General features: G+C 32.3%; 4 protein-coding genes, 1 long non-coding RNA gene and 1 other non-coding gene across 6 annotated transcripts; 3 read left to right on the top strand and 3 right to left on the bottom strand.

Moving 5' to 3' along the window:
- The first annotated feature begins 484 nt into the window (after positions 1 to 484).
- LOC103488301 (uncharacterized) lies at positions 485 to 1121 on the top strand. Its single transcript, XR_007819473.1, has 2 exons — positions 485 to 764; positions 890 to 1121. It is a non-coding gene; the product is annotated as an uncharacterized LOC103488301 (long non-coding RNA).
- Positions 1122 to 4646: 3525 nt separating this feature from the next.
- Positions 4647 to 7322, top strand: LOC103488302 (pentatricopeptide repeat-containing protein At4g21065-like). The gene is made up of 2 exons (XM_008446978.3): positions 4647 to 6990; positions 7109 to 7322. The coding sequence occupies exon 1, from the start codon at positions 4839 to 4841 to the stop codon at positions 6657 to 6659; it is 1821 nt and encodes a 606-aa protein (XP_008445200.1). The 5' UTR covers positions 4647 to 4838; the 3' UTR covers positions 6660 to 6990; positions 7109 to 7322.
- Positions 7323 to 10680: 3358 nt separating this feature from the next.
- Positions 10681 to 12012, bottom strand: LOC103488303 (probable sugar phosphate/phosphate translocator At5g25400). Its single transcript, XM_008446981.3, has one exon. It carries the CDS (start codon positions 11899 to 11901, stop codon positions 10867 to 10869), a length of 1035 nt encoding a protein of 344 aa, XP_008445203.2. The 5' UTR covers positions 11902 to 12012; the 3' UTR covers positions 10681 to 10866.
- Positions 12013 to 13658: 1646 nt separating this feature from the next.
- Positions 13659 to 13730, bottom strand: TRNAG-UCC (transfer RNA glycine (anticodon UCC)). The gene has a single exon. It is a non-coding gene; the product is annotated as a tRNA-Gly (tRNA).
- Positions 13731 to 14168: 438 nt separating this feature from the next.
- Positions 14169 to 16320, top strand: LOC103488308 (UPF0481 protein At3g47200-like). The gene is made up of 2 exons (XM_008446987.3): positions 14169 to 14332; positions 14785 to 16320. Exon 2 carries the CDS (start codon positions 14832 to 14834, stop codon positions 16176 to 16178), a length of 1347 nt encoding a protein of 448 aa, XP_008445209.1. The 5' UTR covers positions 14169 to 14332; positions 14785 to 14831; the 3' UTR covers positions 16179 to 16320.
- LOC103488307 (uncharacterized) lies at positions 16280 to 17391 on the bottom strand. Its single transcript, XM_008446986.3, has one exon. It carries the CDS (start codon positions 17355 to 17357, stop codon positions 16509 to 16511), a length of 849 nt encoding a protein of 282 aa, XP_008445208.1. The 5' UTR covers positions 17358 to 17391; the 3' UTR covers positions 16280 to 16508.
- Positions 17392 to 19042: the final 1651 nt, after the last annotated feature.

Here is a 19042-nt window from a genome sequence, read left to right as displayed (position 1 = left end):
CATTTCCTCAAATCATTAGTAGCACTTACTTTTTTCCCAAACTCACATGTTTGATAAAATCAAAATCAAATGCAACGCCTCCTCCCTACTCCCTACTTTTAACAATACTATACTTAAAAGACCAAAACCCCACCTAGCAGCTACTATAAATAGATATATATATATATTGGAGAGTATATAAAATATTACCAAAGCTCCAAGCTCCAACTATATATAAACTCTAACACAAGACAAAGAAGCCTTACAACAACAATGGCTCTCTTCTTCTTCTTCTTCTTCTTAATGATCTTCAAACATGTTTCCATGGCTCTTGCAGACATTGGCACTGCCACACCCTATGGCCCCCCATATCTTCGTAAGTAAAAACACATCTTTATACACATATTCAATATCATATCTACTAATTAGAACGTTCCATTATTATTGTTAGTGCCTAATTAGAAATTTTGCAAATGGTCTCTCGTGCTAATTATTGTTTTTGCAGCCACACAGTGTAACGGGAATAGCATCGAACAGTTCCCGCCCGGCAACCTCTTTGTCGCAGTCAACGAAGGGTTGTGGGATAATGGTGCTGCCTGCGGTCGAAGATATAGATTACGATGTTTGAGTGGTCGAAATCGCCCATGCAAGACTGACATCATCGAAGTTCAAGTCGTGAACTTTTGCCCGAAGTCGCCATGCCCTTCTTCCTTTCTCATGTCCAAAGAGGCTTTCTCCGCAATCTCTCGCTTCCCTAATGCTAAACTCAACGTTGAATACATTGAGTACGTAAAGTTCTCTTCTCATATTGAATATATCATAATCTATCAACTTTAAACGTTTTAAGTTTCGATCTGATTTTGTTTTACTATCCTTTTAATTTGAATTCATTTGTTGGGTGTCTCTGCAGGATATAATATCACAAGTTTTGCAGCCATCAATTTCCAAAGTTGAGTACAGTCTCAAATTTTGAAACATAATTTGCTGTGCAATAATAACAACAACAACAGCATACATGTACCCACCTTTAGCAAAGCGCTAACCATATTAGATATTGTTGTCAAAATGAACTTGCTTCAACTAGCAATATAGATGTATTATCAATCTCGAGATCAAAATTTGAAAGAAAACCATTTGATTGGATATATATGGTTGCTTTTTGGTTTATTTTCATTATTACTATACACGAGCAAATTACAACATATTCTTTCTGTAATCCCACACCCAAATTTTTAATCATATTCCACACGTTTCTTCTCAATAAATATAATTGGATGGCGGTGGTTCGTTGTTTATGATCTTTTGTTTATGTTAGTTGGAAAGGAGATGCTAATTGAATAAGTTTTATATATTTAAACAGATAAGAACCTCTAAACATGCTGCAGCTAATCCATTGAATGTTATTAATTTAACAAATTAGAATTAGTGAGGGGGTTAGTTTAATTAACAGCCCTTAATTAAGTTGGTTAGTGGAACAAAAAGAACTAATTAATACTTATAACTTATCTCAATTTCATTGTGCATTACTATTATTATTATTATTATTCCAATTTACAACCACACCCCCCTAAGTGCTAATGGGTATATAATGATTATAAGGCCAATATATATACTGACGTTAATGCTATATCCTATCTTCATTTTAATTATAAAGAGATCAAACCTACATCGTAAGCACTTTTGAGAAAGTAGTGCTAAGTAGTTTTAATATCAAAAATGTCCTTATCTAGTAGTTAAAAGTAGTGCCAAGTAGTTTTTATCATATATATATGATAACGAACTATACTATACCATATACTGTGGGTAAAAACTAAAATGGGGAAAACCCAACTCCAAACACATTAAGCCAAAACAAAAGGGCTAATAAAAAGCAAAGTATAGAGCCAACCAATAGGTAGTTTAAGTCAAATTTGAAACTAAAAAGTTAGAAATTAAAAGTGGAATGTCGTTTTATTATTGAACTAAAAAAGAAGTGGTGGAAGGTTGGCTTATTGCTTTGACGCAAGAGTATAGAACTTGCAATTCAAAATATTTTTAAAATTAACGTTGTCAACCATATAAAATCACAAAATTAAAGGAATTGACATATTTATATATGAAAAAGTCTGTAATTAATATAAGGGAAAAATCAATGTGCATTTTAGTGTAAAAACTACATAGTTATGTTTATAAATATTTGTGGTTTATAAGTTATCAGTATAAACTAATTTATAGTTGAAAGAAATATGAATTTGGGAAATGGTAGTATTTGTGGTATGCGATGGTTGGAGCCCTATTTCCACTTGGAGAGCCACGCATGCACCATATGCAATTTTATTCAAAGGGAATCGTCCATAGTTGACCAAAGGTCTGTCCACTCTTTATCCATTAATCAATTAAAGTAGAAAAGAGAGAAACCAATATTAATATCCATAAATTCATCGTCATCCAAAATATATTCTCACTTCCAATATCTACCTTTTCTTTTCTTCTTCATTCATTCATTCGTTTCTTTGTTTTCTTTTTTCCTTTTCTGTCACAAATTTCAATTTTATGATAAGTTTGTATTAAAGAGTTTTCCATTGAAGGTCAACATTGGTATTAACCATTTTTAACAATGAATACACAACTTTTCTATTTAAGTAAGCTGTTAATATATGGTATGTACAGGAGCTAGTAATCTTAAATTTCAATAGTATAAAAATTAGTTTAAGTTATGATCATATATGTTGAGAATTTGAATACGTAGTCTATATATATATATAAATAAATAGAAAGTTTAGTGAACTTCTAGTTGGCCATCACACACTAACACTTTGTGATTAAAGATTTGATAATTATTAGTTTGATGAGAACAGCCTTTAACTAATTACTGCATAATTAAGTTGGTAGGTGAAGCAAAAAAGATATCTTATTTTATAGATGACAAAATAATGCCCACACACATGCATCCGATAATCATATAGTAAAAGCTAAAGCTTGTTTTTATTTTTGTATATTATAAGATTTGAAGATATATATAATTCTCAGCCATCTTTAAAGATGGAATTAACTATGGCCAATAACCATGCCTTAAACATAATCAATAGTATCAATATTACATTAAGTAGGTTAGATACACACACATATATATATGGATGATGGATCAATGTTTATCAATGAAAATATAGAGATAATTAAGTCTTATCTTTTAATATCTTTTGACATGACATCATGTGTTAAGATTGGGTAGGGATAACACCTTAGTTAATTTAATTGTTTAATCTATGTGTGTAATATGTGGATAAAGTTATGTTTTAACTTTTTTTTTCTCTCTTTTTTATGTTATATATTTTTAAAATTGTGTATTTTTAATTTAAATTAAGATGAAATTTTTAGATTACGTTGATCTATGATATAAAATGACATTAGAGTGGAAATTATGCCTTTACATTTTATTTCTTTCCCAATTATTAATATCGATTTTTACTCTATAATTCAATTTACCTTTATCTATTAACTTATATTTTTGGATCCATTGTCGATTTAGAAACATAACTTTTACCGTTATAAATTTTTATTTTCAAAGGATGCTAAAACTAACCCTATCATAGAGCAAATCCATGTGTTATATAAATTACTATAATTAATCAAATTCATGAACTAAGTCTTATAAGCCAAAATTCCATTTTGTAGTAGTGTTTTGTCACTGCATTCGATATAATAATCGGCAAGATGTGGTCAATAATATAAGATATAAAGTAAAAGTGGTACATTATATTAATTTTTGAATACGAACATTTTGACCGAGTCAAAGTAAAATCCTTAATCATAGGCAGAGCACAACTTCATTGTTCGAGAAAAATTTTCTAGAAGCAAAAGATGAAATGGAGTCAACCTTGAAACGACAAGGGAGGAGATGATGATATTGAAGCACCATTTTATACATAAACCTCATTATAAGTTGAAAAGAAAAACCATATGAGGTATGTTAGAAAGTATAATCGGGTCAACTTGGAAATGACATTACTAGAAGAATATAATGGTGTGTGACACTTGATAATTTGTGCATAACTCAAATAAATAAGGGCTCTTTAATAACTAATTAGGTATATATATGATGAGTTTTATTGTTTACATTGTTTTAAAATCAATGTCAAATTTTGAAAACTAAATAATAATATTAGTAATAACAAAAGGGGTTTTTTAAATACCAAAATTCATAAATTTTTATTTTTAGAATTAGCCTTGGAATATATATAAATTTTTTTTTTTATTATTTTGAAGAATTAAAACCGACAAGTTCTTATTTAAAAAAGATGAAACTATGAAAAAAGAAATTATAAAAGATGGATAGCAATTCTTTGAATAATAATAAGTATAATGCGACATTTTTAAAATTTGTAAATATAGTAAAAATTTTCAGTGATATACTTTTAACATCCATACCAATATTTGTAATATTATAAATCTATCGATAATAGATTATAATAAAATTTGTTATATTTATATATATTTTTTAAATATTAATATATATATATATATATATTTGCTTAGCTAAAAAAGGTTTAAATTACAAATCTAATCTTGAATTCAATTTGTGCTTATTTTAAAAACTTTGAAATTTATAAATTCGGTTACTCAAACTTTGAATTTGTTAAAATGTATAGATGAAACTTATCAAAAGCAACAAAATGACAAAATATTTCCATACAAAAATCAGATGTAAAGAAATTTCACGTTCGTGATCGTAACTTCCTTTTGAAATTTCACCTTGTATGCTTTAAGAACAACCGAAACTCTGTATTTTGTAAAACCCACCGAAACGGAGGGGGATTTGAATCTACATTTACTGAATGAGGAGGCTCTGCACAAGAATTCGTGCTTGTACGTTTGACTAAATGCAATCTCAATTCACGAAACCCAAGCTATTACGTACAATCAACAATGTTTTAGCTTCTTCTACAACTAATCCTCGTGCAGCCGAGCAGAATTGTTTAGCCCTTCTTCAGGCCTGTAACGCGCTACCCAAGCTCACCCAAATCCATACTCACATTGTCAAGTTGGGTCTCCACAACAACCCACTTGTTCTCACCAAATTCGCCTCCATTTCTTCTCTTATTCATGCTACTGATTACGCTGCCTCTTTCTTGTTCTCTGCTGAAGCCGATACTCGGCTTTACGATGCCTTTCTTTTCAATACCCTCATCCGAGCCTATGCCCAAACTGGTCACTCGAAGGATAAAGCCTTGGCTTTGTATGGTATAATGCTTCATGATGGGATTTTGCCTAATAAATTCACGTACCCATTTGTGTTGAAGGCTTGTGCTGGTCTTGAGGTTTTGAATTTGGGCCAATCGGTTCATGGCTCGGTGGTGAAGTTTGGGTTTGATTGTGATATTCATGTTCAGAACACTATGGTTCATATGTATTCCTGTTGCGCCGGTGGGATCAATTCTGCCCGCAAGGTGTTTGATGAAATGCCCAAGTCAGATTCTGTGACTTGGAGTGCGATGATCGGTGGGTATGCTCGAGTAGGGCGCTCCACTGAAGCAGTGGCCTTGTTTCGGGAGATGCAAATGGCGGAGGTTTGCCCAGATGAGATCACTATGGTTTCCATGCTTTCTGCTTGTACTGATTTGGGTGCCCTTGAACTTGGGAAGTGGATTGAAGCTTACATAGAGAGACACGGAATACATAAACCAGTAGAGGTTAGCAATGCACTTATTGATATGTTTGCAAAGTGTGGTGATATTAGTAAAGCATTGAAGTTATTTAGAGCTATGAATGAGAAAACAATAGTTTCCTGGACTTCTGTTATTGTTGGCATGGCAATGCATGGCCGTGGTCGAGAGGCCACTTGTTTATTTGAGGAGATGATAACTTCTGGTGTAGCTCCAGATGATGTCGCCTTTATCGGCTTGCTTTCTGCTTGTAGCCATTCGGGACTAGTAGAAAGAGGTAGAGAATATTTCGGTTCTATGATGAAGAAATACAAACTTGTTCCTAAGATAGAACATTATGGATGCATGGTGGACATGTATTGCAGGACTGGACTTGTGAAAGAGGCTCTTGAGTTCGTACGTAATATGCCAATCGAGCCAAATCCAGTAATCTTACGAACACTAGTCACTGCCTGCCGTGGTCATGGTGAATTCAAGCTTGGAGAAAAGATCACCAAACTGCTAATGAAACACGAGCCTTTGCATGAATCAAACTATGTGTTGCTGTCTAATATTTATGCAAAAACGCTTAGTTGGGAGAAGAAGACCAAAATTAGAGAGGTGATGGAAGTGAAAGGCATGAAAAAGGTTCCAGGGAGCACTATGATTGAGATTGATAATGAAATCTATGAATTTGTTGCTGGAGATAAGTCTCATAAACAGCACAAAGAAATCTATGAAATGGTGGATGAGATGGGTAGAGAAATGAAGAAATCTGGATACCGTCCTTCGACATCAGAGGTTTTGCTTGATATCAATGAAGAGGACAAAGAAGATAGTTTGAATAGGCATAGTGAAAAACTAGCTATTGCATTTGGTCTTCTTAGGACTCCACCAGGAACTCCAATTCGAATTGTAAAGAATTTGCGAGTTTGCAGTGATTGCCACTCCGCATCCAAGTTCATTTCTAAAATTTATGATCGTGAAATCATAATGAGAGACCGCAACAGGTTTCACCACTTCAAGTCTGGGCAGTGCTCATGTGGAGATTTCTGGTGAAGTTATAATAGCATAAAATGAGTATGAAACAGGCAATTGGTAGTTGGTCAGGTTCATCAATGCCCTGCATCCATTATGCAGTTGAGGGCATTACATGTTAAAGATTGGAAGAATGTTTCAAAGATGCAATTGGTAATGTTATATATTTCCTCCATTTGATTCAAAGCTCGACCCCTTGGGCGCCAATATGCTTGAGAGCTTCAAATTCAACTGAAAAAACATAAAATCAGCTGCTTTTGCTTGGAAGCGTTCTTTTATCAATCTTCCAAGTAAAAGGAAAGCTAGCTTCCTTGGTGGACGGCTCCTCAAAGGCAATCAAACTAACAACTTGGTAACGTTCAACTTATCTTCGACTCCGTTGTAAAAGATCTTTTAAGACATCCTAGTTTATGCTTACTACATTTCGATTCTTCCAAGTCATGATCTTTTTAATCCAACCTGAATTGCAGGCATGTCAAATTTTACTCTTATTACCTCTAGTTGTTAAAGGAACTCCCAGCACAAAGACAGGATGGTCTTAGCCTGGTGATGTCATGACTTTCAAGTTGATGGATATCTAAGGTTTCATTTAGGTTTGCTTTAGCTTTTAAAATACTCGTTGTCAGCTTTGCTTCTTAAAAAATCCACCGCTAGAGAAAGTAAAATAGTATTTGGTAAATTTAATTTCATTGGTTAAAAAATTAGGAGATTTTTAAAAAAAAGTTGAATCTAAAAGTGAGGAGCCTACTACTTTCACAAGTTAGTTATAATTTAAAGAGTGATTTTGTTAGATTATTTAACAATTTGCAAAAACGGTTAAGACTTTTTTTTCAAAATCTCCTTTTTACCATTTTAAACACAATCCAAACGGACTTTTGAGATAATAGTTCGGATTGACTAAACAATATTATTAGTATATTATGTTAGCCTTAGGAAATTAATTTCGTATGAAGTCTGGATTAAAGGGAATGGACCCTCCTTTTTGATGGATTTAGACTTTGTTTTTGGCATTTTACATTAATTAGTGGAATCTTTTTTGCATTATTTTAGGGTGGCTATAAATAAAATTGATTATCAATCAGTGGTTCAGATACATATATTTAAATAAATATGTGACATTTTAAGAGAATATACTGAATTATTATTACAAGTATAAGTTTATAAAGTTTATTAAATCAATTGTCATCTATGTCAAGTTGCCAACCAAACACTACGAAAAGACTGAATTATCCCTATCCAGAGACTAATGGAAGGAACCCCAATTTCATCTGGGAATGGTTACCATTTGGTTCATATCATTTTGAAATGATAGCTCTATTCTACACAACGGTGTTGAAATATATTGAACATGACGCTTCAAATGACCCCAACACGAGATTTATCTCACTTCTATGAAGATTTATGGTTCAATCTTTGTTTTGGACTTTACTTTTGACCTACGGTTTGAAACAATGTATATAAATCTTTTGACTCTTACTCATTTTGTCTTTACGTTTTCTACTATAGTAAATCTATGTATCGATCAATTCTCTTTGTTTGGTTCTTTCCTTGCTGAAGATTCTTTATATAATGGCATGTCGATTTATTGCTTGGTAAAAATAAAAGTGTCAATATGGAAAATAGGAACCATTTGAAACTATATTTTCAAATTTGTAATTTAATTTTGGGATTACTTATTAATTAGAGTCAAATAATTGTCTTTAAGTAATTTAGGGTTAGATGAAGAAGAATTGAACTGCAACACTTTGTGCGTTTGGTAGAGTTACCCATCGGCCACCAAAAAGTGAATGCAATGTCTTCAATCTCTATATGAGTGGCTATCCATTTCTAACGAGTTCTCACACTTTTTTTGACTTGTCCAATTTTTACAAATCAAATTAAGCAAACATGTAAGCTTGTAATTAACAAACCATGGAATTATCCAAATGTTTCTAACTTAATTACAAGCACAAGAAATTTATTTTGATTTGACATTGGATCTTTTATACATATAAAAAGAAATGTGTTTTTTAGTTAATATTTAATACCAATTTATTAGTTTTCGTTGATCTAATGAGTATTTTGATGAAATAGAATTATTTTGAAATAAGTGTTGTACCCAAAATTTCAATGTTCTTTAATGAGATGTTGGTCATGGTAAATCCATATAAAGTCTTATAATTTCCATCCTAAATAATTAGGAAAGCCTTTTAGGGAACCTAACAATGAAAGAGACAACCATTGAGAATAGTTCCATTGAATGAATAAGATTTTATAATTTTATGGACTTTTTTGTTCATGGTCCATCCTACCAACTTTATAATTCTCTATCTATTTTAGTCCTTTACATTTCAATTCTTTCAATTTAATATTTAGACTTCTCATTAAATATAAAAAAACCCAACATTAAATTTTTTTTTCTCTTTTGTTACTCACAATCTTTTCTATTAACATGATTTAATTTTAAATTATAGGGTGTAGGCACTTGTTGATACGAATACCTCCTCACAAATAATAAATAAATGAAAAAGACATATATTTGTGTTTTGTTTCATAAATCATTTCAAAAATGTTAATGACTATTTCATAATTTTTATTTTAAGTATTAAATAATTAACAATCGAGAATTGATTTTAAAAACTAAAATAGAATAAATGAGAGTCATTTTAAAAACATAGTAAAATGAACAAAAATATTTACAAAATATAATCTATCTATTGTAGTTTATCACATATAGATTGCGATATTTAAATATATTTGTTAATATGTTTAGAATTTTTTTTTTCTTTTTCTTTTTTTTTTTTTTGTAAGAAGTTGTCCTAAAATTTTAATCAATTGTATTTAATAATTATAAGGAAAGATAATTCAATTATTAAAAGTAGAAACTATATTAATACTCTGTATACTCTTCTCTTTTTTTTTCCCCCTTAGTAATGCATTTTTCAATTTAGGTGTCATATTCTATGGCTTAAGATTTAAACTTTCCATATTCTGATAGTAATTAAGATAAGGCAAGACCAAAAAAAAAAAAAAAAAAAAAAAAAAGCTTTGTAAATTCAAAGTTTGACAAAGAGCCAAAGTAGTTTAAAATAAATTCTTCGTTTTAGCCTACCTTTTGAATTTAGTTCTCATTTTATATTTAGTGAAACTTTATTGTTAATGACTAATTTACCATATTTATAATTAGTTAAAAAGGTTTCTCTTTTTACATCACTATTAAAATTTAATTTAAATTAATAGTGACTCCATATCTACACTTGTAATTAATTGAATATTTGAAACCCTTGAAAATAATCACCCAGTAATATAAAAACTAATTAATTGATTGAATGATGATGAACATTATATTATTAAGAAAATGAGGGAAGCTCCTCCTCATCTTTTAATTTCAATTTTGATTAAAAATCATCCATCAAGTAAACAGCCCTAATTTTTTCTTTGTTCACCAAACTTTGACTTATTATGTTTAAGAAAGTCAAATTGTGCCAGCTGCCTTGCCCATTGCATTGCATTGGTGATTTTATCAAAACTCCTCATTTTGGCATTTAACCCTAATTACGTTTATAAGCAGCAGCCATTGATTGATTAATCCTAATTATAACTCTACATTTTTTTTTTAAATTTCCTTTTCAATTAATTAATTCTTCTTTTAAGTAAAAACAATCACCATTGACCTTAACTCCTTCAAATTACGATGCCGTTTCATTGTCTTTACGGACAACAGATCCTAAATTAATCGAACTTCAAAATATAAAAATACAAACACTTTGCATTAGTAGAATTCACACTAATTATATTATAATTTTATGGAAGAAATTTTTTATTTATGTCACAACGTGAAAGCTTAAATAAAAACTGTGATGGATTTTTTCTTTTTATTTGTGATTTTTCTCGAATTTAAGATTACACGAAACGCAAACATTTCCCTTTTTTAGTACAATTCCAAGAAACAATCAAACAAATAATTTTTTTTTTCAATAATTATAGTGAAACTAAAAACATTAACAGAAAATCAGAAGTTGGAATCCGCCAAATTCAGCCACGAATATGAACGAACGAGCACTTTAGAACATAAGAAGGATGAATTTCATTTTCATGTCAATTTATTCTTTTTTTTCCCTTTTCTTGTAACTTTTAAATCACGTCAATACGAAACATTGATCTAAAAAGCAACGAACAATAATACATACCCACTGAGAAATTGATTCCATCTCTAATTTCTTTCTTTCACTTAATTCTGTGGTTCACTTCACTTCCCCGATTCATCGCCGGCGTTTTTCTCTTCCAACAATCTTCCGGCCTCCTCATCGGCCTCCGCGGGTTTCTTCTGTGATTCCTTGGCTTTCAAAGCTTGTAATTTGGAGTGGTTATAATACGCAACTCCCAAAAACGCAAGCCCATATCCAAACAAATTGATCGGAGTCACCGTATCCTTAATCACCGACCACGAAAAGGCAATCAACAACCAATCCTTAACAACTCCGGCAACATTCATCGTCAACGCGGAAGTCTTTCCCACAAGCAAAAACACAGCCAAATTCAACGCAAAAGCGCAGAAAGAATTAGTCCCAAAAACCAAAAAGTCGAATCGAAAAGTAGAAGTCTCCTTCAAAATTGGGTATTCCACGAACACCCACGGCACCAAAAGAAAAACGAAACAACAAGGGGCAACGTAATACAGAGAGGTAATGGGATTGAGAGAAATCCCTTTAGAAGTAAGCAAAATTTGAATCATAACAAGTCTTGTAGCTTCAAAAGCAACAGCACCCAATTGAAGAAAAACCCCCCAAGCATTGAATTGAGCCTCGCCGTAGGCGGCGACAGCGACCCCAAATGAAATCGAAAGCATGTTGAACAGAGTATCGGATTTGAATGGCTCTTTTTTGAAGAGAACGCCGATGGAGTAAACGGCGACGGGCATGAGGGCTTTAAGCATTTGGATGAAGGAAACGGACAGGAAGATGTAAGCGGAATTTGAGAGCCAGAGGGAGAAGGCGTAGAGAGCGCCGATGGGAAGAACAGAGGAGATGTACAGTTCTTTGGACATTGAAACGGGCTCGACGAGCTTGAAGATGCGGATGATTATGAAGGCTAAGGAAGAACAAAAACCCATGTGGATCATGGTGAGGGAGATTGGGAATGGCCAATTGTACATCTTTTTGTCGAGAATAAATTTGTTGTAAACAATGACTGTGAAGCTTAGGAAGATCCATATTCCGACGTAGGCGTAGGAGAGGAGAATTTTTTTGATAACACTTTCGCTGAGAGCACCGCCTTTCCCCATTGTTGCCGGAGATGGAAGGAGGGGAGTTGGCGGTGTGGTGGAGACTTAAACAGGGGAAGATGGAAGGATTGAAGAGAAAGGGGGAATTGGGGAATTGGGTGGAGACTATTTTTCAATATATATAAGGAAATAAAATAATACATTGGGAAAGTAAAAGTTTAATTTCTTATTAGGTGGTCTGGATTTGACTCTCTTTCAATTTGGTTAAAAAGTTTTAATTTGGTTAATTATGCTTCTTCTTCTTTTTCTTTTCTTTTTTTTTTTTTTTTTTATTCTTAAATTTGATTACATCAATTTCAAGTTGCTACTATACTATGATGAACTAAATTAAAAACAAATTAAACATAAATAAATTAATTGTAATGAAGCTGGTAATTAATACATATACGTTTCTTTTCTATTAGATATTAGGGAAGCAAAAGCATTCGTCGGGCTTTCAAATCAATTAAATATTTTATTTTTTTATTACAAAAAGACAAATTAGAAAAATAGGGTATTTTCTCCCTCCCCCTCTATTAAGGGAAGGATTAATTATTAAAATTTTGAAATGACTTAATATAAAAGAAAAGATGTTCCCTTTGCCAAAGAAAAAGAGATAGAAAATACAAAGTAGAAGCCGCCATATTTTTGTAAACTTATATCATAAAAAAAAAAAAAGTACATATATATTTATAGAAATTGAAAAAAGAAAAGAAAGAAAGAAAAAGAGAGGCAGTGTGAGTAGTAGTTGCAACGTGGCATTGCAAGTTGTCCTAATTTTTTCTGTTGACTTTTTGACTCGTTGGATCTCACCATCTTTTGAAGAATTGACTATTCATGAATCAGCTATAAGTAGATAAATTTGTTTTTAAATATTTTAATTCACTCTTTACATCTCTCCATTCATGAATTTGTAAATCTTAAAATTTATTGATAAAATTTTAAAAGATAAAAAAAAAAAATAATCATCTAAAATTATCACAAAACAAAGCTCCAAACTTTTACTAATTTATAAAAATTGTAGCGGTAAAGTAGAAACTTTCGTCCATCTTCTTTTACCATTGTAAAATTATCATTGACTAAGTTTATAAAAGAAAGTATAGTATAGATTAAAACTTTATTATGTAATATTATAGCTAGAATTATGTTTTGTATTCAACCATTTTAATTAAAGAAAATCATTTTATGAGATGAAGGTTTTTTTTTTTTTTCCTCCCATTTATGATAAGGTCAACATACCAAGGAAAAAGATTCCAAAACAAATATTAACAAATACTTAAAAAAAATATAGGATTTAAATAATAAATCCTTATGAGAAGCACATTTTAATAATTGGACCAGTTAAGTGTGTAGTTTAATTATTATGAACCTTTTTTTGTTAATTTTAAATTGAATACGTACTTTGGACATTTATATAATTTAAAATATTAAGAATAAATTAAAGAAGTTGAAGAAGATCATGCCATGCACAAATTGACAAAATAAATAAATATTTAAGATCCTGATTACCTCTTTAGATTTGTCGGTGTCTTCCAAAAGTATTGATGTTGAAAAAATACACCATTTTTAAGCAAATTATTATAGTATTAAGTTGTTGGATTAAAAGTTTTATTTCCTAAACTTGAAAATATGTTGATTTGATATTTTTACTTCACAAAACTAATGCTATAGATAGCTTTATACCAAAGCCAAATTAGATGTTGTCACAAATAAAAGTTGAATCCTAAATTAATAATTATATTAGGTTCAAACTTTTCTTAAGGAAAGAAAAAAAAATATGCGTTTGCCGGGAGTCGAACCCGGGTCTATTGCTTGGAAGGAAATTATCCTAACCGTTGGACTACAAACGCTACTGCTGACAGAGAACTAAAATAAATATTAATTAATCATATCTCATTAAAGAATTCAATTTAATTTTTTTTTTTGAAAAAAAAATTATGTATGAATTTTTCAGTCATTAAAAGAATTATAATTGGTTCGTAGCTCTATGCATATGAATTATTTGTTTAAGTATTCTTAACATATAATTTGAAATTTATGTTTGTTTTAGAGTGAATTTCAAAGGGTAGGGCATCCAAACAAATGCCTCTAAATATTATAGTTTCATTTTTAATACACAAACTAAAATATATTATTATTCATTTAAAAAAAATATATATCTCTTCCTATAATTTGGAAACAAACGATGGATAGAAGGTTGAAAGGTTTTTTTGGATATATTTTGAATGTATGGTTAGTAGGGAATTTACTCCAATTATATTTATGATTATCAACAAAAGATTGTAGTATACTAATTACTATGATCATCGGAGGGGTACCCTACTTATCCAAATTTGTTTCAATCAGTCTCTTCCACCCATTCACTGCACACTCTCTCTTTTCCACTACCATTTTCTCCTTTTATCTCCTCCAAGTTTAGAAGAGCAAAATTGGGAGACTAAATATTTTGCAGGTACTCCCTCTCTCCCTATCTATTGATTTAAACATGTGTTTGTTGTATTGTTCTTAATATCATTTCACTAATATTCAAACTTTAATCTGAAGAAAGAAAAAGAGAGGTAAGAACATGGCCAGTGGAAGTGTTCTTGTGATCCATAATTTGTTGGTCACAGAATCGAAGTAAATTGTAATATTGCCTTTAGAAATAAATTTGCGACATGAAATGAGATCAAAGGTTTATATCTCTTCCACATAAAAACATCGTTATAGTAAACAGCTTAGTGAAAATCATAATTAGTATTTTCTTTTTTCCTTCTTTATTATAATGTATTGTATCTAACTAGATAGATATATCCAAATGTTTATAAATGTTGTAGTTTTTGCGTCGTATATCTAATAATGTTTCAAAATTATGGTAGATGTTGTAATTTTTGTATCATATATCTAATTATTCAAAAAATTTAGGTGACATTGGGAGTCAGCAATTTGTCTTTTGTTACAATCTGTTTGAGATGGAAATCAACAACAAGGATGAATCAAATAACAATGCTACTAAGTCAAGAGATGAAGAAATCAAAGAGATTTATGATCGAATGGTAGAATCTGTTAACCATTCTATATCTCGAGAAATTTCAATAAGTACATCATTTTCTAGAGAACGTAGCATATACATGGTTCCCAAGCTTTTGCGCAATGGAAACCCAAAAGCGTATAGTCCCCAAGTTATTTCCATCGGTCCTCTTCATTATTATCGCACTCAAAATGACTTGACAATTAAAGAGAAAAAAGGCAGCTATGTTCTAAACTTTCTTACTGTCGCAAAACTGGGTTGGAATGAGATGATAAACAAATTTTTATGTTGGGAAGAAAGAGCCCGCAACTATTATGTGGAAACCATCAAAATGGAAAGAGATGAGTTCATACAACTTCTAATCTATGACAGTTGTTTCGTGGTTATGTATATCATCGGCTCTATGGTTGCCGAGTTTCGGGACCTCGACACATCGTTTTTATGGAGATTCAGTAATGGAATATTTAAGGATCTTCTTCTACTTGAAAACCAACTTCCTTTCTTCCTTCTCCATCATCTTTACAACTTGTGTGCCTTTGCTCAACCTTCACTGAAAGATATCTCTTTCATTGAATTACTGCGTGGATATTTCACTGAAGTTCGTGAAGGGATGAGTTATGTCAATGAAGGCTATTTGGACATAGACGCTAATGAAGTGAACCATCTTGTTGATTTTCTAAGAATACATTTAACCCAACCTCGTCATATTCCACATTTCTTAGACTTTTCGGTCGACGATTTCCTCTCGAGTTGGCCGCTCACTGCCACTGAGCTTCACGATTGTGGCATTTCTTTCCATGGTCAAAAGAGATGCATGATGAACGTGAATTTTAGAGAACGTAACGGAGTTCTCAAAATGCCGAAGATCATAATAGATGACAGTTTCGAAATCCTTTTTAGAAACATGATAGCTTATGAATATTGTCATTTGAAGAGTAAGGATGTAAGTAACTTTGGTATGTTCATGCATTTTTTGATAAACACCAACAAGGATGTGAGTTTGCTTGTTGACGATGGGATTATACAAAACCATCTGGGAAGCACAAGAGAAATTGTTGTGTTGTTTAATGACCTTTGTAAGAACATCATGGTTGAAAGGAATTTGTACAGCATTGAGTGTAGGAAAATGAAAGAATATTGCAAGCATCGTCGACATCGGTGGATGACTTCGTTGAAACGCGACTATTTTGGTACGCCATGGGCCTTTATCTCCTTTGTCGCTGCTGTCCTCCTCCTTTTACTCACTCTCTTACAAACTGTGGTAGCTTTCGTTGCATTATATAAGTGATGACATCCCATGATCTTTGGAGATATGTTGTTGCTTAGCTGTAAAACAGTTGATTATATATATATGTTCTCAAAATCATTTCCAAAAACACAGCCAAGAGCACGGCAAAGAAGTTGTCTCACTCTTACTTTGTAATTCAAAACTATATGTGTATATATAGAAGTATGTGTGGTATTGAAAATTAAAGCCAACATGAAACACAAGGAAAGAAAAACACACACACACCTGACGTTAAAATTTTCAAAATGCTTTTACGTTAAACTACAAAGTTGGCATTTTTATTCAAAACCCACAAAGATATTCACTTTTTCCCAAATGGGTTCTTCTCGTTCACATCAATAACTCCGATCTCCTCTCATACTTTCGAGCCCAAATGTGTTTCCCATTAATACGGAACTTGGCAATTCGCTTCCCGTCGAGAATCTGATCGACGGGAACCACCGAACTCATCACCATTCGAGCATACAACGGCTGCTCCCCGGCCTCAACTTCCTCCATCTGAATACTCTCAACACAATCTCCAAACGCCTGTACAAATAGACCCTTCACTTCCTCCGCCGTCACCGGAAAGCCTCGTGAAAATGTCAGAAACAGAGTCCGGTCATCTTCCGACATGCCAGCGTCCGCTGACGGCCAACCCCACAACCCGCCGGTCGGAAAATCTTGATCCAAGGATTTTGGGATTATTGTGATCGAACCAAAAATGGGATGCGGGAATCCATGAATCACTAAAGCCTCATTCGATTGAGAATTATTTCTACCCAAAACAATCTCCAAAATATCGGTGAAAATCCGAGCACAGACATTGGTGAGAAAGTACTTCACCCCACTGATGGCTCTGAAACGGTTTTGGACGAACATTTCAACCGGAATTTCTCTTCCGCCCGCCTTGGAGGTGGCCGGAAGTACGGTGGGGTGGGGCAATCCGGGGTGGTTGGTGGAATCTAAGCAGCTGAGACAGAAAACAGCTTCATTGGCTAGAGAATTCAATGAAGGGTCGGAGAGAGGCATGATTCTGAAGATGAAATTGGTGAAGCCTTGTTCTTCAAGCCATAGCCAAAGAGAAATGATTAGAAGAGACTGGGCGGGATCTCGAGAGAGTTTAATGAGTAAACGGGAGAAGATTTCTCTGTCAATGGAGTGGTAAAGATGGAGTTCTTCTAAGCTAATGGAGGTCATTATAATGGCGAATTTTGAACGAATAAAACAGAGGATTTGGAGTCTTTTTTTTTTTTTTTTTTTTTTTTTGAATATTTTGGGTATTTGGCAGTTGAAGGGGTTTTAATGGGGGAGAAGTGTTAAGTGTAAGTTAACCAATTTGAGAAATGAGCCAACTGAGGAAATGTAGATGAAAAAGAGTCCGTTTTTTTAATGCCATTTTTGATGAAGAAGCAGAAAGCTGCTTCTTTTCCATCTTTGCTTTTGTTGGGTTTTCTTTTTGTTATTTTTCTTAAACAATATAACATTACTTAGCTTCAGCATTTTATTTTGTATGTCAATATAACATTACACAGCTAGATCGTCGAATTTTTATGTGTTCCAGCACAAGAAGCTAATTCCTATGTTACACTTAAAATTCATCACAATCATGAAAACTTCGAGTATTGTCGTCACAAAAATGGTCATCCAATGGAATCGACCTAACACTAAAACCTCATTCACTATTCTTTATCTTACCATTTTGCAAATAAGAAATAGGAATGTCGTTGATGTACCAATTTACAACATTTACTACCTTCCATTTGAAAAAACCTCAGGTTAAATTTATAATTATATAAATTAGACTAGTAAACTTTTATAAGTAAATAAATTTAGACACTTAGACAGAATCTACCATTGTCCATCTACTCTATTTTGCTAAATCGACGTTTGAATAACTCCACTCAAGCAGGAGAATTGATGCATTATACATAAATAGATTTCAAATGTTATCTTGAAATTTACTGATTTATAAAAATTTAGATGTCTAATCAACTCAAATAATCTTGAAAGTTTAGAAGTTAAATTATACCGTGGTTAGTTTAAGGATGAGTTGCATTTGATTTTAAAAGGACTACAAGTTTAATTCAACCATTGCTTTAATTTGTATTGAAAATATGGAAAGAAACAGTTCAACTTCCTTTTAATCTTTTCATATTTACGTGTGGTATTTAATCTATACTCGCCATACATAGTAAGTCCACAACTCGCTTTCATTTAGGCTTTCACATTTATGAATTAAGATATCCTAATTCTAAAGTGCATAAGCAAGCCAAAGAGGTTCACCAAAATAACCCTCAACGACAATTGGCATATAACGCCTGATGAATATCCTTTCGGCAGCATGGAGCTGCAGAACTCAAATATCATGAAAAGAAGCTAGAGAGATCCGTAGGAAAGATCTTGAAAAATTAATAGAAGCCCCAAAAATCCATGAAGGGAGGTTGCTGGCCAAATAATTATGTGTAGCATCGGTACTCGATTGATGATGTTGCTTCTTCAACTGGGTACAGGAACAGCAAAGTTTTGGTAAGGAAGTCTTCAAACATGAAAAGTTTGAAATTCTCCAGTCTAACATGAAACACAGTCGTTAAAGAGTTTCTTCTCGAGGTATTACTGTCACATTTATGGGTGACTGAGGACTATTTCTACTGAAGATATTAGTCTTTTTAGTACAAAGGTTTTTATATACCTTAGTCTAAAGAAAATCTAATTACTTTGGGAGAGTGAACAGTTTTCATCGTACAAGTTCAAACTTGAAGAATCTATGGGTAGAGAAAGGCACGTTCTTGGATCTATGCTCAAATTTTTGTTACTAGATTGAATGTTTGAACTTCATGCATACCAAAATAGAGTTTTGCAAAACTAACAGAAGACATTCAATT

The sequence above is a fragment of the Cucumis melo genome, chromosome 3 (genome assembly GCF_025177605.1).
Source record: "Cucumis melo cultivar AY chromosome 3, USDA_Cmelo_AY_1.0, whole genome shotgun sequence".
NCBI lineage: Eukaryota > Viridiplantae > Streptophyta > Magnoliopsida > Cucurbitales > Cucurbitaceae > Cucumis > Cucumis melo.
Note: the sequence above shows the minus strand (reverse complement) of the source record. Positions and strands in the feature narration are given on the sequence as shown.